Source organism: Schistocerca cancellata, chromosome 12, assembly GCF_023864275.1.
Source record: "Schistocerca cancellata isolate TAMUIC-IGC-003103 chromosome 12, iqSchCanc2.1, whole genome shotgun sequence".
Classification (NCBI taxonomy): Eukaryota; Metazoa; Arthropoda; class Insecta; order Orthoptera; family Acrididae; genus Schistocerca; species Schistocerca cancellata.
The window spans coordinates 64,981,484-65,007,260 of record NC_064637.1 but is presented as its reverse complement, the minus strand read 5'-3'; the positions used below and the strand labels follow the sequence as shown (position 1 = coordinate 65,007,260).

Genomic DNA, 25,777 nt, shown 5'->3' with positions numbered 1-25,777 from the left:
CTTAGTGAATAATTAAAGAAAGACTTGTAAGGGATAGAACAATCTATCAGCTTCCTGAACATCCTTCCAACAACAGCGAGGAAAACAAAATAAACAAGAAAGAAGAACGAAAATACAACACTGCTGATGTTCCAAATTTAAACTAGAGGTATGTGATGCTGTAAATATGATTCCCAATTACCAAATCATGAATACGCCCGAACTAAAAATTTATCACCATAATGTGCAATCCCTGCGTAATAAGATCGATGAAATTAACATACTATTAACACATGAACTTAATGATATCTCAGTGTTATGCATTTCTGAGCACTGGCTTAACCCCGAATTAATCCAGAATACGAAAAAAATTGTCTTGGCTGCTTACTACTGCAGGAAAAACAGCAACTAGGGTGGGGTAGCAATTTACACAAAGGATAATGCAGATTTTATTACACTACCTGACTTAACTAGTGCAAATGTCGAAAAGGATTATGAAATTGCAGCTATAAAACTTACTCAGTTCAACTTGGTTATTGCTACAGTTTACCGATCACCATCCGGGAATTTTGAACTTTTCTTAAACAAAATTGAGTCATTGCTAAATAAAGTAAATAGAATGGATTGTGAATTGATAATCTGTGGTGACTTCAATATTGACTTCCTCACGAATAGTGGAAATAGGGAGACCATTTTGAACCTTGCAACGTCCTACAATTTAAAAGCTGAAGTAAAAGCAGCTACCCGAGCATCAGTAACTTGACAAACAGCTCTTGATCAGTTTCTAGTCAAGAATAGTTTACACAACACCTCACTAAAAATTTTCAATGCAGGTTTTAGTGATCATCTGGCTCAAATATTAAGCATAAAACTACAAGGCAGTATTATTAACAACATGTCTTTCAGAACAGCATATCGAAGTTATAATCAGCATAATGTAAACTACTTCAACAACTTATTACAGAAAGAAAAATGGCTAGGAGTGTACAAAATGAACAATATAAATGAAAAATTCAACACTTTCATTGATACATTAACCTATTTCTTTGAACTTGCATTCCCACTGAAAACATTAACCATACGGGGGAAATCTAGAACAAACAGCTGGATCACAAAGGGAATAAGGGTTTCATGCCAGAAGAAAAGACTACTTCATGAAATATGTAACTCAAAAAATTCCTCACCTGTAGTACGCACATACTATAAAAAATACTCCAAAATATTAAGTAATAAAAGCAGCAAAAATAATGCATAATGATGAAATCATTTATAATTCAGCTAATAAATCAAAGGCTATGTGGAGTGTTATAAAAAAAGAATGTGGAGAATACAGACAACCTTGCAAAAATATAACACTATCACATAAAAATAAAAAAGTAACAAACCCCTTAGAAGTAGCCAACACCTTTAACAACTTTTTCACAGGTGTTGCTGATAATGTGTCACAATCAAACTTTAAGAGCACCCAGGCAAATGAATATAAAATAAGTACATGTAGAGGATCAATGTACATCAGTTCTGTTTCACAAGTAGCTAAAGCAATAAAAGGGCTAAAAAATTCCAAATCGGCAGGTATTGATGGTATACCTGCAACAATGTTAAAGAAGAGCACATCAAAGTGCGGTAGCCACCAGAAAGATCGCGGGAGGCGCACATCGGCACGGCGCGTCACGGACGATAGTTGCCGCAAGTATTGTCCCGTCCACCAGAAGGCACGCGAGAATTCGGACGCGACCTCTGCCGGCGTAACAACAACAACTCAGGCAGCACGGGCCGTGCCCAGAGTTAACATCGGGCATGCCTAGGACACAGTCCCAGTCTACGCTAAGTGAAGTGCGATGTAAATGTGAACAGTGTTACTACACAAACCTAATTGAAGTACTCACACACTTTTGCGACTGCTCACTTCAGGCAGTCACTTTCCCCGATGTGTTGAAAACATCGAAAGTTATTCCTGTATATAAAAAAGGGGATAAAGACAATGTAAATAACTACGGACTCATCACAATTTCCTCCTACATCTCTAAAGTACTGGAAAAAGTCATGTATGAGAAACTTATGAAATTTATAAATAAAAACAGCATCCTATGTAATGAACAACATGGATTCAGAAATAAGAGGTCAACGACAACTGCTGTCTATGAGTGCATCAATTCCATCCTAAACCTGATGGACAAAAAACAGGAAACAATAGGTGTCTTTATTGACTTGTCAAAAGCTTTTGACATGGTGGGCCATAAAATTCTGCTATCAAAGCTAGAAAGATATGGTATTTGAGGTCTGTCCAACAAGTGGATCAGTTCCTTCCTGACTTCGTATGCAGGCAGTGTGCATCAAGCACACAAATATTGAACTAAAAACTGTATCTAATCACTTATCTGAATATAAACAAATTAAATGTGGTGTACCCCAAGGATCAGTATTGGGACCCCTTCTGTTTCTTCTGTACATAAATGATCTAAGCTTAAATGTTGATGCACACAAAACAATCATATTTGCAGATGACACCACGATTCTACTAAAAGGAGACGACAATGAACAGTTACAGCAGACAGTAAACACGGTCACGAAACAACTTAGCAGAGTAATCACCTTGTAATAAACAGTAAGAAAACCATTGCTCTAAAATTCCACAATGTTCCTAACAAGGACATGTTTATCTCATCAGTCTCTATCAATGACAAACCAGTTGGTAACAATACTGAAACCAAAGTCTTAGGACTTTGGCTGCAGAGTAACATCAGATGGAATAAGCATATTGAATATCTCAATGCACAACTGAGCAAAACATGTTACCTTCTTTGTTCATTAAAATCATGCTGTAGTGAGTGAGTGCTGAATGCATATCATGCGTACTTTCATTCTTGTCTTAGATATGGGGCCACCTTCTGGGGAAACTCTAAAACAGCTAATAGCACTTTTAAACTACAAAAAAGGGCCATTAGAAACTTGTTTGGGTGCAAGCCTAGAGACTCTTGTAAACCCCTGTTTAAGAAATCTGGTATTCCTCCATTATCATGTGTATACATTATGGAAACCCTTTTGTTCTTTAAATTATATGTAATAGGCAAGGACTGGAGACTGCAAAAAGTGCTTATTTCAGAAGAGCTCATGGAAGAACATAAAAATGTGGAGCAAAATTATTTATGAACAGTGCAGATTTTACCTTTCTATGACTGCAGGAAATCAGAAGCTAAAGTCTCAAAACATGAACAATTAATTACATGAGCTTCACAATTACCTTGCATAACTCCTTGGACTCCAACCGTCTTGACAACAGCTGTGATTGCATTTATAGCATCTCTCCTACTTTCCGACCACTTTAATGTCGAATCTGTGATATGGCAACAGTGTACCAAAGCTGTTAGAACGTCTGCCACCTTACCATTTAGCATGAACTTCGGGAATGAACCTGGGGCAAAAGTGAAGTGTGTCACTATATAGTTCATACTGTTTTGCAGTTATCAGAAAATACCAAATGTATTCAAAAAAAAGTACTGCACAAGATAATTAAAAAAAATTACAGGGATTACAAGTGGCTATAACTATCTAAAGGATATAACATGTTAATAAGAACTACAAAAAGTGTAAAAGAAATATCAAAATTGTCATGGTTGTACAAGTGCTGTGAACGGGAAGCTGACACATGCACATTGAGGCAAATATGAAAAGTTCTGTGTCGTTTGTGAAAATGACCATAATAGCAATTCTGGAGTGATGAAACTCCATAGCCCATGCTCATGTCAGATTTTTTTCCTGTGGACAGACAGTTTCTTGATCTGGTTTTCATAAAAGAACATGGTTGCGGCAGCAGCCAATTGCACACAAATTCTTCAACAAAGCCTCTCTCGCCAAAGGTGTCCTCCGACTGCTTTCTTTAGTGTTCCAAACAAATGAAAATTGCAGGGCAACAAGTTCGAATTGTGGGGAAGATGTTTTAGTGTGGTCCAGAACAATTACTGAATTTTTTGTTGAGTTCGGGCAGCTGTGTGGGGTTGAGTGCTGTCATGGAGCACAATCATTCTCAGAGATTTGAAATGTGAACATTTTTTGATGGTACGAATGTTTTGTTGGTCCAAAAGAGTGCAATAATATGCATCATTCGTGGAAAAAATCGATTAGAACTCCTTTAAAATCAGAAAAGGCTGTTCAAAAACCTTTCTCTGTCATGCTGATCATTGGGTGACATCAGTGAGCTGCATTCTCCATTGTTTCTTGTCCTCAGAAAAATTGGTTGTGTCATTCTAACGCTTCACTCTTTCTGAGGGTGTTGTCCCCAAACTGTGCTGCAAGTCTTTTCAAAATTTTGGATGGTTTTACACCCTCTGGCATGCAAAACTTGATTACAACACACTGTGCAATAGATGACAGGTACCTCTTTGCTCTGACGTTGTGATTGTGACTAAAGAAAAGCCAAGACAATGTTCTAGCTGTGGAGAACAATCACTGGAAATGAATGTACCATATTTACTCGAATCTAAGCCGCACTCGAATCTAAGCCGCACCTGCAAAATGAGACTCGAAATCAAGGGGGGGGGGGGGGGAATTCCTGAATCTAAGCCGCACCTGAAATTTGAAACTCAAAATTCAAGGGGAGAGAGAAGTTTTAGGCCGCACCTCCAAATCGAAACAATGTTGGTCCATTGTAATATGAGACACAATTTAGGTCGAATGAATGACAATACAGCTACAGTAGTTTGGTTCGAGTCGTAAGCTTAGCAGTTAAGCTATACCAGGTAGCCATTGCTATGTGTCAGGCACTCTGTCTGTATTTATACAGGTACCCTTCCTTTTTCACGTGCTTCGTCTGGTTTGAATTGATTGCTTATTTTTCTTTGATATGATAAATGCCGTTCTCTTTGTTATAGGTGTTTAGGTCACTCTAAGCTAAAAATGTATTACTATACTGTGTCATGCATTGTTTGTTGCATTCTGTGTTTACGGCCTCTCGCCCTCACGGCATGGCTTGCTTTTGTGCACGCTACCGCCGCTTACAATTAAGAAAAAAAAGAGAGGAATCGTCTTATTAGCGAAACAATGGCAAGAGACTGCTATTTGTTGTTACTTACACTGCTGCTTGCTTTGATAATGATCAACAGGAACCAAATAATAGAATTTGTATGATAGAAGATGTTCTGAACGAGAGTTTAGCGAAAATTTTTCTCCGTTTGAAAATCTTTGCAGACGGCTCTTTAGTACATTACATTCTGCACAGAAATTAGAGTCATCTTAGATTTAAAAATCTAGTCAATTGCCGTGCTTCATTTCTGACTGTATCACTATTTACTGACGCAGAGGTTTTGGCGCCAGTATTTATCTTTGTGCCTGCAAAGCATGCCTGTGTAGCACTACATTTATTCGACAACAGAAGTTAGTTGTGGTGGCACCTACCAACATTTTTCAGAACTTCCGCTTATTTTGCACTCGATTCTAAGCCGCAGGTGGTTTTTTTGGATTACAAAAACCAGAAAAAAAGTGCGGCTTAGATTTGAGTAAATACGGTAATGAGCAGAAGTCACACTGTTCTCCATTTACAAAAATGCAAGTAAAACAAAAATTCCTGTTTATAACTGTTTCATCCACAAATATTTGAAATTTCGGAATAGTCTGACACCTTTTAACTGCGTTATGTATTAGTATTCACTCACAAACTATTAATCGCTTCATTTAAAATGTATATGTAATTGGTTGTAACCTTAATCTCTATGTAAATGATTGAGAAACTAATATTTCTTGCAAAATAAGACAAGTGAAAATTAAATTGCTAAAGATTGTGCTTTTTCTTAACAAAATGTGATGTATACACAGAGCATTGACACGATTTCAAAACTCCATTATGTTTTTATATAAACATACTACAAACGTGGGATGAATTGTAAAATGCTCTGTTACGCTATGCTATTACAAATGTTCTGTGGGTCCACCAGCACCAGTATGAATAACATGTAATGATGGTTAAATTCATCATAAACTTTACACAGTGTGTCTGCTTTCACAGAAGTTATGGCAGCTGTTATTCTGTTCTTCACTTCTTGTATGTCATAAGGTCAAGGGGAGATGAACACACTTTCCTTCACATATACCCACAAGAAAAAAATTGCATAGGGTCATGTCATGTGATCTTGGAGGCCAAGAATATGCAGTATCTCAGTGTTCCGCATGCCCTATCCAGAGTTGAGGCACAGTGTCGCTGAGAAACTGACATATGTTGATTTGCCACTGTGCTGGAGCTCCAGCCTGTTGGAAAATGAAGTTATCAGAGTCCTCCTGAAATTGTGAAAAAAGCCAGTTCTCCAGTATTTGAAGATACCTCATTCCAGTCACAGTGTTTTCCTTTCAGAAGTGTAAGGTCAATGTGGACTCTTACTTCTGCAAAAGCATCCTGTCTTTTCAAATTGGAGATACCAACAATGTATGTTTTTGGGTACAGGTGGATCAATGCCAAAATGCTGACAAAAAGCATGCTGGACCGAAATCACCAACTCACTTTTTGCAAACTGCAGCACACAAAATGTCTTCTGTTGAGCTGACACCATCTTCTTCTGACTGACTGCAAACTGAGAAGACGCAATGACTGAAATCTAACAGCAATTTTATGAAATTCTAGGCCATGTCCATTCAAACAACACACATTTTCTTGCCGGCATGTGGCATGTTTCATAATTATTACCATCCAAAATCAGGTCATTATTTTCAAACCACCCTGTATTATATTTAAAGTTTTGTATTACTTGAAAATTAGCTCTACTCTGTGTATGTTACAAGAAATTTTGACTTTCTGAAATGCAAAGTAATTTAAATTCAAATATATTCATAAATTTGACAAGAAATTTTGGCATGGGTGTCACAGAATTTGTATTAACAACATATAAATTTAATGACATTTATATTAAAATGATCTGTTTGTGAAACACAAATAGTTATTTACATAAACCACAAATATATATCTGAAAGAAAAGAGGACTTCTAAATAAATTGGAATGTCGTCAAACACTGAAATACTGGAGAGGGTCAACTGTGAGCTCTCGCTGCATGTAATTTTTTCACTTCAATTCCATCCTGGACCCTGAGTGAAGAACATGTATTTTGTATAAATTATAAAACTGTGAGAAAGTGTTCTGACGCAGAACTGTTGTTGAAAACACATGAAGAATAAGAATTTAAGAAATCAGTTAAAATATGCTTGAATTATTTCATTTTTACGAACAGGAGTATGTTGAGGTGAACGTGAAGCCAATAAACTTCTCACAGCAAGGAATCATTTTAGAAAACTGGGACACTGAAAGCAACATTTGCTGTTGGAAAGATGGTGCACTCAGCTAAGTGTGAAGCTGTTAACCTTATCTTAATGAGAAAATATTAAGCTTTTTGAACTCTTCCTCTTATTTAAGATTAATTTTTAAATGCACGAGCTCCCAGTAGGATCATGTGACAATAAGCAGATGGTTTAATAAATTAACAATGAACAAAGCTGGAGCGGGAGATTAGGGATCTCACCGAAATGTTGCAAGTTACTTGGAGTTCAATTGAGACATAGTGCTCTCTCTCTCTCTCTCTCTCTCTCTCTCTCACACACACACACACACACACACACACACACACACACACACTCTTTGATATTAACACCTGTGAGTAGCTGAACAACAGACAGACTAAATATTGGATTCAAAGTGAATGTCTTACCCCATGGCCAGCACAATCTTCTATCAATTTTTGCCTGTAAGGTTTCACTAGGTTTGTTTATAAAACCACAACAGAAACTGATGAAAATGTGATTGTGGGGGTTCTCACTACATGTCACATTGAACAGCACATAAAGAGACATTACAGGGCGTGCAGAATAATTTAAAGTGCCTTCATGGCATGAGTATTGTGACTGGCAGTTGTCACTCGAGCTGTTGCTAAAAGATAGAAGACGTGTGTGTTAGACAAACACAAAATGATCATATGTAAACACCAGTTTCTTGTCTCAAAATTGTTAGTTTAGTATTAACTACCAACTCCATGATTCTGTCGATAAATATTTCGAACTCCACATGCCATAAGCTACTGTACAGGGCATGACAGAGAGTAATTTGTACCAATATTAGCCACCCCATAATATCCCTTTAGTGTACTGTGTAAGGAAATTAAATGGCTCTTTGCATGCTTAGAAACTGTATTATAATGGAACACTTTCTCAATAACAGAGATGCTGCACAATGAATAGCTATCAATAAGAAATTTAATACAACAGCTTAGCATGTAAACTTGCTTGAATATAAATAAGTATAGATATCTGGAGCTGCAGGAAGAGTGAACTCAGATAAAGAAAGAAAGAAAATATCTGAAAGAACAAAGAAGTATTGGGCAGACAGAAGAGCAAAACACTCTTCATACAATAATAAATTATAGTAATCATTATATAACCAATGTAATACTGAATTGTCTAGTGAATTATTATTCAACTGCATTGTGTTATTGAATAACAACTTGTATGAATTTTTATATAACTGACTAGGGTGGACCAATGAAGGCCATAAAATAAAAAAGTAAAAATAAAATAAAATAAAAGATAACTGTGACCAATGACTTACGAAATAATTGTTTATTTCCATTAATTAGTTTTTGGTCAATTGAGACTCATTTGCAGGTGTGGCATACATAGTTATATTTGTAGTGTGATGCTGGACATTGGCTCTGTGACAAGAAGATGGGATACACTTTAATGGATCACCTCGAGCGTTATAGATGTGGGTGGGATGGCTATCACGTGATTTAAGTCACAAAAATTGAAAAAAATGTACTGACATCATTTATCATTACTAGAAAGGCAGATCTTTGCATCCGAGAAGTGGTGCAGGTCCTAGGTCAATAGCTTGCTCACAGAGAGTACTGACTCTTATTACATTGAACAAAACTGCTAAGCACTTTGGCACCCGAGTCTGCTATCACCATGTGATAAACTCAATTACCTATGTGCTCTGTGTTCTGTTGTCTGTGTGATATTCCTATTATTAGGTTTGAGTTGTTCAAGACAAAAATAATGGAACCTAAGACTGTAAAAATTTGGATTTGACTGCTGCAGTTCCACGGTCGAAAAGGATTAGAAAATATGATGGACATCAACACGATATCACAAAAAAGTTTTGAAACAGTGGGAAATTGTACCAGATTGTTCAGACAGACTCATGCCAACTAAAATGTTCCGTAAAGTAGACTGCACATACTGAAAGTTTGTTTTCAGTTTAAATGTTAGAACAATAGATTATCACATGTGACTGAAAGTTTTCAAGTTATTGTCATGCCATAATACACACAACAACTACATAATTTTGGACTTATAGTGAGCTGCAAACTTTAAATTTGCTCTTCTGAGGAAGTTGACTTTTGGACATATGTCACTTGGCAGCCAACTTGCCCATTTGGCAAGATATTCGGAGTGATAAATTCAAAGGTTTCCACTTTTCTTATCACAGAGCCAGTGTCTAACATCACACTATAAGTATAATTATGTAACCTTTGCATACCTTGTCTGAAAAGGGATCAGAAAATAAGTTACGTAAACTAACAAATATTTCATGAACGTCTGGTTCCCATTATCGGTATTTGTATTCAATTAAAACATAGCCACATGTTCTACAATATTCATTATGGATACACTCATTCCTGTAAACATGCTTTTGGCCTAAGAAGAATAAACACACTTAACTGTCTGAGTGCAGCAGAGCACCAGTTGTCAGAAACCTCATTGACAAATCTGTCTGCGATAACATCACCAGAACTTACCTACAGCTGATGCAAAACCCAATCTCACAGTCTGCTCGTAAGCATTCAGCTGCTTCATGTAATGGTCGACAACTGCATCCCGCTTGGCCGCATTTGCCGGGCCCTGGTAGTACTCCGTGAAGAAGGCGGGCAGTGCTGAGCAGGCTCGAGAGCGTATCACCTCCACCTCACTGGGCAGGCACTGGTCCAGCAGTGCCTGCCACTCCTCTGCAAACACAGATGTACACATCTTCTGCATTAGGTAGGGTCCAGTGTGAGTAGATTATAACAACCTACTATCTGATAACTGGGTGCTGTCCAGCTACATATTTCTCTCAATCTCATATTAGACAGGGGGGGGAAAAAAAAAAATCTGTCCACTTTATAAAACAAAATTACAAAGGGATCTTATGGTCAGGTCCTATTTTATTTTCTTCGCACTTGAAGTATTGAAGGCCAGAGCCTGGACGTCAGTTTCCTGAAGCAGCACAACACACTTCTAAAAATTCAAAGCACCATTAAGTATTGGTGCGCCAGCACCTATTCCGAGGAGGCGTCGCAACCTATAGACTGGTGAGCCAGGATCCTGCCTTCAAAATTCCACTGGCATGGCCTCAATGTTGCTGGGGTTATGTGATGTGGGCCATTGGTCCGGTGCAGTGGAATGTCGGGTTACCTAGTGCCGTGCTGCCTGGACCCCTCTATGTCACTGCAAGCAACACTTCATGAAAACTAGACTGGGCCGAGGCACTCTGGATGTGCTGTATCTGTTGTTGACTGATTTCTACATGGAGAGTGCCTCCACACCAGCTGTTGACCCAATCCGGGCTGTCCAGTCTTGTCTACAACTAGCCACTGCCTCTGCTAGCCACTGGTCTACAAGTTGCTCCATGTACTCACGCTACAAGAGCCCGAACTGGTACCATATGGCTGGAGCCTACAGCACACTGACATCAACTGATTCCTGACCATTTTTGAGGGGTCTCCAGTTTGCAGTATGTGCCTGATGTACTGCCAGAGCACTGATGCAATGCTCTCTGCCCAGGTCCCGCAGTTGGGGCATCACTCACCTCGCATTTAAGCTGCCGCTCAGTGCTACAGGCCAAGCCCACTGCAAGTGTCACTGCTGACTGAAGCGTGTGGCCCGAGGCCAGGCGGATCACAGCAACACCCAATGCAGTGTCATCGGGGCACAGAAACTGCAGAGCCTGACACGCCACTGTTCTTTGCCGAGCACAACTACTACTGTCACCAACACGTGCTGTTGAGTGTTTGGCAGTGTGAGCACTGCTGCATGGGGTTGATGTTGCCACCAAGACATTGCGCACAGTAGCTGCATGATTAGTGCTGAATAAAATATCTTGTTATTACTACTGTTCTTAGAACTCCACAACAGCCAAAGAACTGGACGTCATATCTCATCACTGATTTCTAGTATCAGACGCACGCAGTTGACGTCACCAAGTGTATGGGCCTGAAGGTGACGTTACAACGTTGAAACTAGTTGCCAAAATAAAATTGTCACCTTAAATACAGCTGGAGGAATTTCTTTATTTTTAATATAAAAATGTAGACTGGCGATGGCAAGAAAAGCATTTCTCAAGAATAGAAATTTGTTAACACCGAGTGTAGATTTATGTGTCAGGCAGTCCTTCCTGAAAGTATTTGTATGGAGTGTAGCTATATATGGAACTGAAACATGGACGATAAACAGTTCGGACAAGAATAGAATAGAAGCTTTCGAAGTTTGGTGCTACAGAAGGATGCTGAAAATTAGATGGTTAGATCATGTAACCTTTGAGGAGGTACTGTATGGAATTGAGGAGAAGAGAAATTTGTGGTACAACCTGACTAAAAGAAGAGATATATTGGCAGGACACATCTGAGACATCAAGGGATCACCAATTTAGTACTAGAGGGAAGGGTGGGGGGGTAAAAAGCATAGAGTGAGACCAAGAGATGAATACAGTAATCAGATTCAGAGGGATGTAGGTTGCAGTAATTACTTGGAGATGAAGAGACTTGCACAGAATAGAGCACCATGGAGAGCTGCATCATACCAGTCCTTGGACTGAAGACCACCACCACAATAACAACAACAACAACAACATTGGTATATATTAGTGTATATCCTGGTGGTGGCAGTTACAGCTGATATGTCGTGTTGCCCCTACCACAACCAGAATTCTTGCTCTGACACTCGAGTGCATACGAATATCTGTTTCATCAATGTAGACGTGAATGAAAGGGTTGCCGTGGTAGCCACTACAAACCATCAACTACAGCATTGGTTTGGTGTGTGGCAGGGAATGTCACAAGCATGCAAATACGGCCGCCATGGGTTGGAAGTGGGGGATTAGTTGGATACAACAGGTTGGTAGGACAACTCCATGTCAGCCGAGCCCGGGGTTCAGACTTATATTCTGTTTTAGCTCTGCCACTCGATATTTAGCTTCATCTACCTCCTCTGAGGGGACTTTGTCTCCATATTCAGACCCCTCTTGTACATTCAGAGCATTCACTTAGGAGACCTTTAACAGTAATTCAGCTGAAATTTTGTATTGCTGTTCATTCCCTTCATTCAAATTAATTCACAAAATATCCAGTTAGCCAGTGCCCCTTTGCAGCTATTTGGAAGCATCTTCCTGTTTACTGTCTAGACCGTTTTGCATGACATGGCATGAAATGAGGCCTTCTTCGGTCCCTGATTTATCCTCACTTGACATTTTTTTATGTGGATATCATAAGGATGTCGCTTGCATACATCACCCTCACATTATTCTTGAGTAGCAAAAAGGAATGGAAAGATGTGTTGCTACAAATCCTCAACAAAGCTTACATGTCTGGGTATGTGCAATGCAGTTTTCGATTATGTGAATCACAGTATGGATGCCACTTCCAATGATTTTTGTAGCATATTCACAATCCCAGAAGGCTGTGTTATTGTCTGCACATCTTCTACATTATAATCGCTGTTCTTACTCACATAAACATTTCCTCCAGGAACAGAAAAACATAGTTAATTCTTTCTCACACCATTATTAACCATTTTACTCCTATATATCGAAGACAATTTACTCTGCATCATTATTTGGACAAAAGACAGACATTCCCTTCACTATCTGACAAACTTGTCACTTATTTTTATTAGTATACATTTGCTTATCAGCAATTAAGAAAGAAGAGATACTAAATGAAACAATTTTAAGCTCAGATTACAGTAATGTAATTGGAATGTACATCAAACACTATTCAATCTGATTACAAAAGTTTTATCAAAGGAATGTTACACAAATCTTCCACAGTCCACTTACCAATTGTGGATGTGCCATGAAATGGCAGATGTGCCATTGAACACTTCTGGATAAGATGGGAACATGCTTGTTTCATTAGCTCGCCTCCCATGCCTCGGAAGTAGAATTTCTGCTCGAACTGAGGAACTAGGCCACGGATTTTTTCCACTCTTTCAGAACCTATAATATGATTTGTACTGATGAGTAAAAGAAATGTTCATAATACTAGACAGCTTATTTGTCAATAATTATGCAGTCTGATATTCCACAAAGTTAATCAGAATCACACACAATAAATAAATAAAATCATACACACAATCATGTTATTAAGCCATATGAACTCATGACTATAAATAATGGAAAATTAAATAATAAAGGAAAAAATGTAGGTCAATGGTTAACTTCTGAATGTAAAAGAAAATGAATTAATTACAAACAGCAATAAAGAGATATTTTGAAAGTAGCAGCAGTAATGTAAAATGTCCATGAAAACACGAACGATAAAAATGTTATTTGAGTTTCACATACAATGTTAGTCAATTGAATGTCCTCTGCGGCACAGTCTTATTAAGTAATAACTGCACTCATTTTGCTGTTTGTATGAAACAGGTCCATATTTCACAAATCCTTGTTGAACTAGAGACAATGAGCACACTTTCTAATGCCAGTGTAATGGCTAGACACATCAGTACACAAATAAAGGAGCAAATGTAGCCACCAAAATTAATGATGCAATTAAAAAACACAGCAGTTCTATTTTTGTAAAGTCTCATATAAATGAGGATGCAAAAACTGTACAACCAAAATTAACTATTGTCAACTCAACAATGGAGAAAAATCTTCCAAGGAAGACACGGCTGCAACAAGGGAAGTAGCCACGATGTTTTAATTTTATTATCAATTTTATTGTGCCTGGTGCATGTTCCATTTTAGCAAGTTTTAACAGGTTCTTTTACTTTTATTATTCTGATGATGGAAGCATGACTTCCGAAACGCGTCAATCTTAGTGTTTTACACTATAAAGAAGTGGTTGAGCCGATATATTTTTTTAACAGTAGTTCATAACATAGTAAAGGTAGAACCTGACATGAAGAAGTCCCTCCTCAACAAGCAGAAGGTATTTGAAGGCTTCGGAGCTATAGCTATGAAGGATTATCTAGTAGTAGCCCATTGCAATAAATGCCATAGATTATAATCATGTAGCAAAGAACTGGACCACAGGGCAGATATCTCTTGGGTTCACTCCGGAGAACACACATAAGAAGATAGGCAGAGGAAAGAGCAAAAGTAGCCCCGACATATGCAAGGTGAACATTAATAAAACCAACAAACTGCAGGGAGGAATTTCTGACTGAAAATGGAGGAAAGAAGATTCTATGAACATGTGTCTTGAAATACATCATTTCCATTATAGATGGTGCTGACTAATGAAAGTTCCTCTGACTACGTGCCGTGTGTTCCTTGTGCATTGCAGGGTGTGTGATTGACGCAGTGTACTATTAAGCAGTAGAATGGTCTAGTATTCATGTCAGGAACAAGCTGAGATGGTGTTTGTGCACAGCCAAGCAGATGGAAATGGTAGTGACGCAACACCGCTATACCATAACAAGTACACTCACAGACACCTAAAACATCACACAACACTTCAAGCCCTTTGTGGGCAGCTGTGTGATCAGGGTCCTTTCAGACAGACTAATGTACTGGGATGCAGTGGATTGTGCATACACCAGATTTGGAGGACCACGTTCTACAGGATATTGAGATGAAACATAGTTCAAGCTCCAGGCAAGTGGCTCACCAACTATAGTTCAATTCTTTTATCTTGGCGGTTCGCGCATGCTCACCCAGACGCGGGAGATTGCTTCGTTGCCAGTTGTACGCACCAAGAGAAGCAGCGCCATAGTATAGTTCAGAAACTTACGTTTGGGGGGGAGCACGCAGTTTATGAAGTAAAGCCACCACGGCCGCATTAACCCTTTTGCTGCTACAGAGACGTGCTCCCTGCATTCCGCGATGTGCGCGATTTTGTCATCACTGTATTGCTCACCTGTGCAGACACATGGTGTTTCGACTGCTTTGACACACTTTATCATTCGATTTCATAAAAACTATTTGGCCCAAAAACTTGATTTTTACACACCTTCTTGACTGATACCTTCCCCCCATAAATGACTTAATTTTGTTTCGATGTTCAATGCAGTTATTGTGCACCATTAGATGTAGTAAACCATTGCACGAAATTTTGAAGAGTTTGCAGAGGTAAAAGTCCATAGCGTATACTTTCCATATGGTCGATTTTAGTTGCCACTAGAAATTTCAAAAAATTACATTCAAACGAATAAAATTCATGAAGTAAGAAACTTTTATATTGTTTTTAAATAAAGAAAATATTAAGCACTGAACAAGGTTTGAACTCGGAACCTTTCACTTAGCTGCCATACACGTTAACCATTACACTAACGCAGCTCGTCATTCAATGTATATCCCGGAGGACTTTATAAAAGCACGCAAAATACCGACAAACACTGTTGGTGTGACTATGAATTACTTGCATTTCATCGAAGTACAATAGGACATAAATAATTACCGCTGTTCTTTATTGCAAAAAAGCAGTTAGTGAGAATGACACAAACACCTTTCCTTGCTATCGCCTGAATTAGGAGGCTTTTTGCTTGTTTGGTTTAATTAATTAATAGAATATGAAGCAATTGGTATAAAGAATGCTTTTTCCAAACTTTCTATAAAAGAATGTCTGCTATCAAGACATTGCTTTTGTTCAATTACTTTATTTATGACTGAACGTTTCTAAAACTGAAGACACTCGTCCGTGCTCTGCACAGCAGTCGAGCTCTGGCAACGTCGTTCTCTGTTCACTGGCTGACTGTCTTCTGTGACGTCAGATGCGCAGAACGAACCTAAACTCGGCCGCCGTCATAAATGATGCGCACTTTAGTATAAGCTAAAGTACGATTACGTGTATCCTTCACAACAACTGCTACTATCCCTATCACCTGCAACGATGGCAAGGGGAATCAGTATCGTGTTTCCCTCTGTGCAGGAAGAATTTTGTTGACGGTTTTGCACCATACCGTAACAGTTATGAATTTTCTGTCATCAGTCCTCTTTATCACCGAAACAGTCTTTACCAGAACTGGCATCATCAATCTGCTTAATCATCAGCTGGGGCTACCGACAATCCTCAGGGAATGGTTGAAGGCATCTCATCAGCATAGGTTCAGCATCAATGCGTGGGCTGGGATTCTTGGCAACCACATGCTTGGACTGGTTATTATCCCGCAACACCTCGACAGAGGAATGTATCTGGACTTCCTGCAAAATACTCTGCCTGGGCTACTTGAGGACATGCCTTTGGTAACATAGCAGGTTATGTGGTTTGTGCATGATGGAGCAGCACCCCACTTCTGCGTTCCAGTTAGCCGACACCTCAATAACATTTTCCGAGACATTGCATAGGATGTGGAGGCCTTGTAGCACGGCCTCTATATAATCAGACTTAACCCCCTGGATTTTTATCTAAGGTGGCATCTGAAAAGTGCTGTATATGTTGAACCAGTTCCTGATATGCAGACCCTTCAACAGTGTGTTCACAATGCCTGTGACACTATTTGGAGAGAGGCTGGAGCATGCGAAAACGTACAGTAATCCATGATGTGACGTGTGAACCCAAGCATTACATCCCATTGAGGCAACTTTAAACATCTAATGCAATGTGGATTTGATGCAGCTCTCTACTGTGTTCCGGGATGATTTGTTGTCACTGCACAGACACCGTCCATCTCTGGACACATGTTCATACGACATTTTTTCCTCCATTTTCAGTCAGGAATCTGACCCTGCAGTTTGTCCGTTTTATTTATGTTCAACCTGCATATTTTGTTTGAGAAGAGAAAGGTTGTATGAGCAAAAACTGAAATGACTGCCCAACATATCACATGTTCCTTGACATACTTCTCTTATGTAGTGATTATGGGTAAAAAACTGATGATACCTGACAATAGAGCACTACAAGTTGAGAAGATAACATGCTGAATTTGTAGGTGGCAGAAATGTTCATCTATGAGAAAGCAAGATGTGAAGAGGGCACAGAATTTCTGAAAAAAAAAAGTTTACATTAATACACTGTTGCTCAGGTGGAAGGGAGTCTTTCACAACCTAGCTATAAAACAACTAGAATCAATATAAACAACTCTGTAGTAGAAGAGACCACTTCAACTTATTGTTAATTTCTTTTTGCACAGATACATGAAAATTTGTGCTGATAACCCTACTGGCATTCATTTTTGATAAGCCTATTGGGATTCATTCTGTATCAATCTCCAAAAAATATAAGTCTTTTTTCCATATTGTTTCCACTGTTTCTTCTTTGTATTTTGCTACAGCAGTTAGTCAAAACATTACAATCACTGCCCACCACAAGATCAAATGGTGCTCGGTGGTGTCGTGGGCACATGATGGAGGAAAGAAGGTATGGAAGCGAAACAGAAATGACTGAGGGATAATTACTGCATTAATATGGGCCACAAATGGAAAATCCAGTGATGGCCCAGCACCTGGAAACAAGCATCTCAGACGCAGCAAAACTGGTCAGATGTTTGGACGTTACTGTTATGAGCATTTATGGAAGTCGATTGAAAGACGGTGAATCCACGAATAGGTGACAATGTTTCGTACATCCACACCTTGTCACAGAGTGTGGAGGTCAGAGGCTTGCCTGTGCTGTAAAACAGTATAGGTGGTGTCTGTGTCAAGTGTGACAACAGATCACAATGCTGATGCAGGCACAAGTTTTTCGGAACACACTGTTCAGTGCGCATTGTCGAGTATGTGGCTCTGTACCAGATGACACATTTGTTCCCAATTGACCCAATCACTGTCAATTATGATTGCAGTGGTCAAAGGATCACTGTGATTAGAATGTGGATCAATGCAAATGTATCCCCAGTCAGATAGGTCATGTTTCTGATTACACCAAGTTAACGGTTGCGCACAGAAACATCGTCAGTCAGGCAAATGGCTGCTCAAAGCATGTAACACACCACGGACGCAGGTGCTACTTTTGTGAGCTATGGGGACATTCAATTGAGCCTGCATGTGGTAGTAACTGAGGGCACTATGACAGCTGTGAATTGTGTGAACAATATGACGGACCACTAGCATCCCTTCATGCTCAATGTCTTCCTCACTTGTGATGGCACTTTCCAGCAGGAAAACTGTCCACATCAAAAGGCCAGATCATGCTACAGTGGCTTTAGGTGCACAAAAGTGAAATCACTGTAATGTCTTGGCCATCAAATTCAGGCAGTCTGAACTCACTGAAACTCAACTTGGATGCTATAATGTGTCAGCTTTGAGGCCACAAGACACCAGCTATAATTTATGAGAATGATGTGACCTGTGGACACACATCTGGTACCACACATACCCAGAACCCAACCAAGGACTTGTCAAATTCATGGCATGTACGAGGGTAATCCCAAAAGTAAGGTCTATTTTTTATAAGTACAGAACTCTGTGTCGCAGTTGGTTACACTGTTATAAAGAGTGCTTCACGCGCTGTGTGTAAGAACTTTCTGAACAGCATTGTATGACATGGGTATACAAAAACTGCCACAGCGTCTACAAAAATGCATCGACATAAATGGTGATTATGTCGAAAAATAGCTAAATGTTCAAGCTGTAAACTGATGTAAACCATTGTAGAAATAAACAGGTCTATGTACTTATAAAAAATAGGAGATCTTACTTTTAGGATTACCCTCGTATTTGATAATTTGGCAGATGCAGAAATACAAGTCAGTCTCTTGGAACAAGTGGCCACTGGAATAGCTTTAAGAATCTGTGCAGAGAAAACAAAATTTATCACTAATACAAAAAAGCAGTATTCTTACAGACTGACATTGTTCAAATAGAAAAATTTCAAGTATCCAGGAGAGAGAATTCAAGAAAAATTAGCGAGAAAAATCTTCTGTATATGAAAAGATTCACGAAGTGTAGAGGCTGTTTGGACTACCAAAAAATATTTACAGTAAAAAGTGCATATCAAGAAATGCAAAAGCAATGTATGCCTACGTCATACCAGCTCGTCATCATGCTGTTCAGAAAGTTATGAACCTCTTCTTTCACCTCGTAGTTGGAGCTGAATCGCTTTCTGGCCAAATGTTCTTTTAACCTAGGGAACAGGTGATAGTCACTGAGTGCCAAGTCAGGACTGTAGGGTGGGTGGATGATTATGTTCCACTGAAACTGTTGCAGGAGAGCAACGGTTTGCCAAGCAATGTGTGGGCGAGCATTGTCATGGAGAATGTGTACACCCTCGCTCAACATTCCTCTTCTCTGGTTCTGAATTGCCCGTTTGAGTTTTTTCAGAGTCTCACATTGCCTTTCAGCGTTAATTGTGGTCCTAGCGGGCATGAAGTCAACCAACAGAACCCCTTTCTGATCCCAAAAAACGCTTGTCATGACTTTATCGGCAGACTGTGTTTGTTTGAATTTCAGCTGCTTTGGTGAAGAAGGACGCCGCCACTGGTGTGATTGTTGCTTGGTCTCATGTGTAAACTGGTATGCCCAGGTTTCGTCACCCGTGACAATTGAGTCCAAAAAGTTGTCCTGTTCAGCTGCAAGGCGATGAAGAAATGCGCGGGAAGCATCAACTTGTTGCCGCATGTGTCCTCAGTCAGCATGCATGGCACCCATCATGCACACACCTTTCGGTAGTTAAATGTTTCCGTTAAAATGCTGTGAGCGGTGCTTCAGGAAACCTCAGGAACCATTATGCAGAGGTCATCCAGGGTGATCAGCCGATCTTCATACATGCTTTGCTCAACCTTCAACACTGTTTCCTCAGAAACTAATGGTCTCCTGCTCCTTTGTTTATCATGAATTTAGGTCCGACCAGCTGCAAACTCTCTATACCACTTACGAACATTTTTGACATCCATGCACGACTCACCATATACTTCTGTCAATTGGCGAAGGATTTCAATTGGCACAGTGCCATTTGCTTTCAAAAACTGAATGACTGCACGCAATTCGCACTTGGCGGTAACATCCAATGGGAGCTCCATTCTCAGCGGCTGCCAAGCCAAGACAGTGCCTCAGCACAGTGTGCACACGTGTACACACAGTGCGTGAAGTTCTCTTCATAACAGTGTGACCAACTGCCACACAAACAGAGTTTTGTACTTATAAAAAAATAGGAGACCTTACTTTCAGGTTTACCCCCATAGTAGAGCTATATCATTTGCAAATCCTAGGCAGCTTATTTCAATATACTGCTTCTTTCTTCCCAGTTTTATTCGTGATATTTGATATACTTTTAACTGTTCCTTCTAAATTCTTAGTAATTTCCTCTAATACATAGTTGAAGAGGATTGGAGATAAGCAATGAAGTGTCCTACATCTGCATTTATTTTAAATGGCTTAGAAATTTTGCCTGTGTGTTTTTTGGAATTTTGCAAATCAGATTTGCCAGTTTAGTTTTAACTTACACTATTTTATTTAATAAAAGGTTTTCATTTAAGGGTCATCTTACATTTACAGATGGAGCCTCGGCTATTGAGGTTTTGTACAAATTTATTTTGAAGTGTTCCGAAGGGTAGAGCTTAGCAAATTCATTCAAATTTCCTGATATGCGTAAGTACTTGATACAGTATCGATCTTGTCCCATCAAATCGTGTGATGTCTGACTCACAGCATTAGTGCAATGGATGGTATGAGAGAAACTATGAACTAGGCACCACACCAATCTAATGCTGTGCTTAAAAAATTGACAATTTTGTGAAACAGGAGGAAACAGCATTAAATTCTATCAACTTACAAACTTTTGTTATATCTGAATAGGCCTGCAATAGAAGTTCTCATACATGTATCGATACTGTGTACATATATTTATGCTGCTTTTTTAATAAACGTATGATTCAAAGGAGAAAATCTTGTTCTTCAAAGAGCATTACATGATTTACTGATGATACCTGACAATAGAGCACTACAAGTTGAGAAGATAACATGCTGAATTTGTAGGTGGCAGAAATGTTCATCTATGAGAAAGCAAGATGTGAAGAGGGCACAGAGTTTCTGAAAAAAAAAAAAGTTTATAGTAATACACTGTTGCTCAGGCGGAAGGGAGTCTTTCACAACCTAGCTATAAAACAACTAGAATCAATATAAACAACTCTGTAGTAGAAGAGACCACTTCAACTTATTGTTAATTTCTTTTTGCACAGATACATGAAAATTTGTGCTGATAACCCTACTGGCATTCATTTTTGATAAGCCTATTGGGATTCATTCTGTATCAATCTCCAAAAAATATAAGTCTTTTTTCCATATTGTTTCCACTGTTTCTTCTTTGTATTTTGCTACAGCAGTTAGTCAAAACATTACAATCACTGCCCACCACAAGATCAAATGGTGCTCGGTGGTGTTGTGGGCACATGATGGAGGAAAGAAGGTATGGAAGCGAAACAGAAATGACTGAGGGATAATTACTGCATTAATATGGGCCACAAATGGAAAATCCAGTGATGGCCCAGCACCTGGGAACAAGCATCTCAGACGCAGCAAAACTGGTCAGATGTTTGGACGTTACTGTCATGAGCATTTATGGAAGTCGATTGAAAGACGGTGAATCCACGAATAGGTGACAATGTTTCGTACATCCACATCTTGTCACAGAGTGTGGAGGTCAGAGGCTTGCCTGTGCTGTAAAACAGTATAGGTGGTATCTGTGTCAAGTGTGACAACAGATCACAATGCTGATGCAGGCACAAGTTTTTCGGAACACACTGTTCAGTGCGCATTGTCTCATTGTTTTTATTAATATTATTTCTCCTTGTATTATCAAAATGTAGACAAGCAATAAATGGTATAAGTTTAGAATAAGTATAATGCTAACTTTTTAGACAGAGTACTTACATCAATAAAAGTTTGTAATTTTGATAACCCAGAACATGATAAAAAATAATTTTTTCTCAAGAAGCCTCTTAAAATATTGGGGGTGGAGGGGATTGTCGTATATGTGGGTAAATACGGTAACTGATAAAAATAAACTGACTTCCCTGACTATCATCATATTATTACTGTTGTAAAAGAGATTTTTCATTTTTTAAACATTGCTAAGCTGAAGCTTTTACACATCATAGGTCTCTCCACACATATGACAAAGAGTTCACTTACAGTAATTACTATATGATGTTTCTTTTTTTATTTTAAACATAATTATTTCTTTCCACAAAAAGTTTCACTCTGCACAGTGTGTGCACTACATTTGACACTTCCTGGTGGATCAAAACAGTGTGCTGGACCAGATCTCAAACCTTGGATCTTTGGCTTTCGAATTCAAGTGCTCTACCAACTGAGCTATTCCAGTACAACTCTCGACCCAGCCTCACAACTTTACTTCTACCAGTACCTCAACACCTGCTTTCCAGACTTCCTATGAGAGTGAGTTGTGCTTGGATAAGTCAGTTGGTCCTTGTTCGAGCCCAACACACAGTTTTAATCTGCTAGGAAGTTGCAAACCGGTGCACATTCCGTTGTAGAGCAAAAATTCATTCTCGAAACAATCCAATAGGTTGTGGCTATGCCATGTCTCTCCAGACTTTTTCTTCCAGGATTGCTAGTCCTAAAAGGTAGGCAGGAGAACTTATGTGTAGTTTGGAAGGCAGGGAAATGAGGTACTGGTGGAAGTAAAGCTGTGAGGACAGGTCACAAGTTGAGCTCGAATAGTTCGGTCGGTAGAGCATTTGCCAGCAAAAGACAAAGATCCCATGTTTGTGTTGCAGTCTGTGATCATTCCTTGTTTTGTACACCAATTGGTTATCTGTTGCTAAAAGTCAAAATAAATGCACAAATAAAAAAATATAACTCCTGTGGAATTGCTGGAGGAAAGCTAGGACTCAAGGAACCTTGCAAACATGCCTCTGTCCTGCTGACTGATTTTATTACAAAACAGATGGCACACTTTATATGTATTTGTATACTCTCAGATGTACAGCCCGATGTAACACCAAAAGTGTTCAGGGGGGTGTTGTTATCATATTAGACAGTAAATAAAAATTAGGAAAGGTTACAAGCCAGCTAAGGCTGATTGACGCGTGGTCCATATATTACATACATTACAGGGCTGTTACTTGCTTTTTGAGGTACTGATCTTTTTGTAATGTAAGTACACATCGTCTCTCGTGAGCAGAGAGATACCCAGACACACCCATCCACAATACACACTGTGCTGTTGCACGTGGGTATATGTGACTTTATCAGCCACAGATGAGGGTTGTCTTCCCCCATTTCTGTTTATTGTTCCCATCTTTGATTTTCCATTACTCTAACATCCATAACCCATTAATATTACATAAATGTAGGTTATGTAGGTCAGACCAAAGAGCTCAATCTTTTGGAAACGAACATTAATTCCACAGTTACAATATGAAAATTAGTAATGAAAACAGTAAAAGTTATGAACTATGGTAAAAATTACCTGCATTTAAAGTTATACATTCCTCACTCACCTAAATGGTCTTCAATTTTTTTTTCTCCAGGCAATAATGACAATGCGTGGACAATTTCACCAATTGCAAGCACAGCACCATGGCGAGCTTTCATGTCAATAGATAAGGTTTGTGTCAGGAGTTTATCCATCACTGCAGTTGCCATATACTTTGGTGCTCTAGGTGTCAAGTTGTGCAGTGCCTAGAGGGAAAATCTTACATCTTAATAAATTCATCCTGCAATATAATATAAAACATACAAATACATCCCCCCCCCCTCTCTCTCCCTCTGTGTGTGTGTGTGTATGTGTGTGTGTGTGTGTGTGTGTGTTTGTGTGTGTATGTGTTTTTCAGACTCGCATGTGTGTGAGTGCATGCAAAATAAGTTACTGATAACTTCTGCAAATATTTTCAGTTGAAATGTAATTCCCGAGTCAAAAGGAAGATTCGCTTGAAAAGAAGAATAAAATTACAAGGACAAAATGGCTGGTCAGTAATTATTTTGAGAATGCAAAACTCTAAGTACTACCAATATGCAGGACAGAGAAGAAAAAGCATGACATCTTGCCACCCTCCAAGACTTCATCACTGTTCTCCTATCAGCACTGGACTAAAGCTTGTGCAGTGCTTACTAATGCAGAGTGAATAGTAAACAACTTCAGCCACAAGGGGGGGGGGGGGGGGGGGGTGCAGATGGTGTGGCAAATAGAATAGGGTGGACAATGGTCACGGGAAGGGCTTGTCATGTAAGGTCACAGCGCAGTAGGAGATGTTTGACAGCTGAATCCTTTGCACAAACACATATTTAACATAACTTAGATTACAACTGGGGAATCTGCAACCAATTGTTATGTCAGTACCATCAATTATTCAACATTTGAAGGTGTTGTTTACTATGATATTGACAATGTAAAATGAATAATATGTGTCAAGTGAAAATTATGGATCAGTTCCCTGTTCATCAATGTTACCTAAATATCAGGTTCCAACTGTCATCTGCTACACACCTACAGAGTAACAAGTTACATATTCAGCTTTTTCTGTGTTCTGTTAGTAGTGCTAGGATGGGCAGGATGTGCGCATGCTATGTGCGGACACAGGAGGAGCTGGTTGCAGTTCACGAACAGCTGAAGGCACTGTCTTCAGGTTGCTGCCTCAGGGTGTAAGATGTTACTTGTTTCACCCACAGGCTCTGCTACCAAGCCACCTTCCGGTGGACGTGTCATGGGGAACCCATCCTCACCACAGAGTGAGTGACAGCTGGTAACGAGTGTGCGATGCTTGAAGTCGTGGGCCAATATTGGTGCTGGCCTTGCTTATTCTCTCTGTATGTGAGCAGGTGGCCGCTCCTTCGGCAGGGTCCAAGCAGGCACACATGGGCAGAGTTTGCTAGTTATCAGGAGCTCTAAGTTAGGCACATTGTGAAGCCCCCTAGGGAGACAGCATTCAGGGCTGGAAAAGAAAGTCAATGTGCCCTCAGTATTTCTGCCAAGGGGCCTCATCCGAGATGTGGAGGCGGCCATGTCTGCAACTATCGAGCATGTAGAGTGCAGTCGTCTGTACGTTGTGACTCTCACTGTCTCCAGCAACACATGTCGCCTGGCTTCTGTGGCCATCCTCAGTTCACACAGGCCGCTGGCAGAAGTGATGAAAGCTGCCAGCAGAGCTCACAATTGGCACCATTGTTTGCAGGGTACGAAAGGGGTCCTATGATTTGGAGCCAATGGGGGAGTCTCAACCAAAGGCTTTGCCAACTCTATGACGGTCTTGGAAGCAGGTTTCCAGACCTGCTTTATCGGATGTCGAGTTTAAGACTCCCCTTGACAGGTCAGCTATTTAGGTAGCAAGGTACTTCTGGAGTGCACATTGGACTTTTTTTATGCTAGGTGGTTGTTTGAGGTACTCTGACGGACACTCGTCAGTCGACATGCAGACAGCGAAATCAGACCGCATTCAGAGTAAAGATGCTTCGACTCTCAAAAATCAGTAAACTGTCGAAGTACTCATAACAGATTTCCTGAATTTGCTGCCCTCCAGAAAATTTTTCACACAGAAATTATTCCCGGAACCGAGAGGTGGCTGAAAACTGACGCAGAAATTTCTGATATTTTTAGCGAGTCATGGAACATATACTGTAGAGACAATTACGTGCTGTAGGACAAAGGGGGAGGGGGGGGGGGGGTTCATAGCAGTGAAAAAAAAAAATATTGTCTCTAATGAGGTTGATTTTGAGTATAACTATGAAGCTAT

At 39.6% G+C, this 25,777-nt stretch overlaps 1 protein-coding gene across 1 annotated transcript in view; it reads right to left on the bottom strand.

Annotated features, from left to right (window-relative positions):
* LOC126109664 (tubulin-specific chaperone D) overlaps positions 1–25,777 on the bottom strand; it is a 199,273-nt gene that overhangs the window by 67,504 nt on the left and 105,992 nt on the right. The window contains exons 10-13 of the mRNA XM_049914709.1: positions 23,549–23,729; positions 13,041–13,199; positions 9,748–9,954; positions 3,221–3,391 (exon numbers count right to left, since the gene is read on the bottom strand). Of these exons, the coding sequence (XP_049770666.1) occupies positions 3,221–3,391; positions 9,748–9,954; positions 13,041–13,199; positions 23,549–23,729 (718 nt within the window). The remainder of the gene's footprint in view (positions 1–3,220; positions 3,392–9,747; positions 9,955–13,040; positions 13,200–23,548; positions 23,730–25,777) is intronic.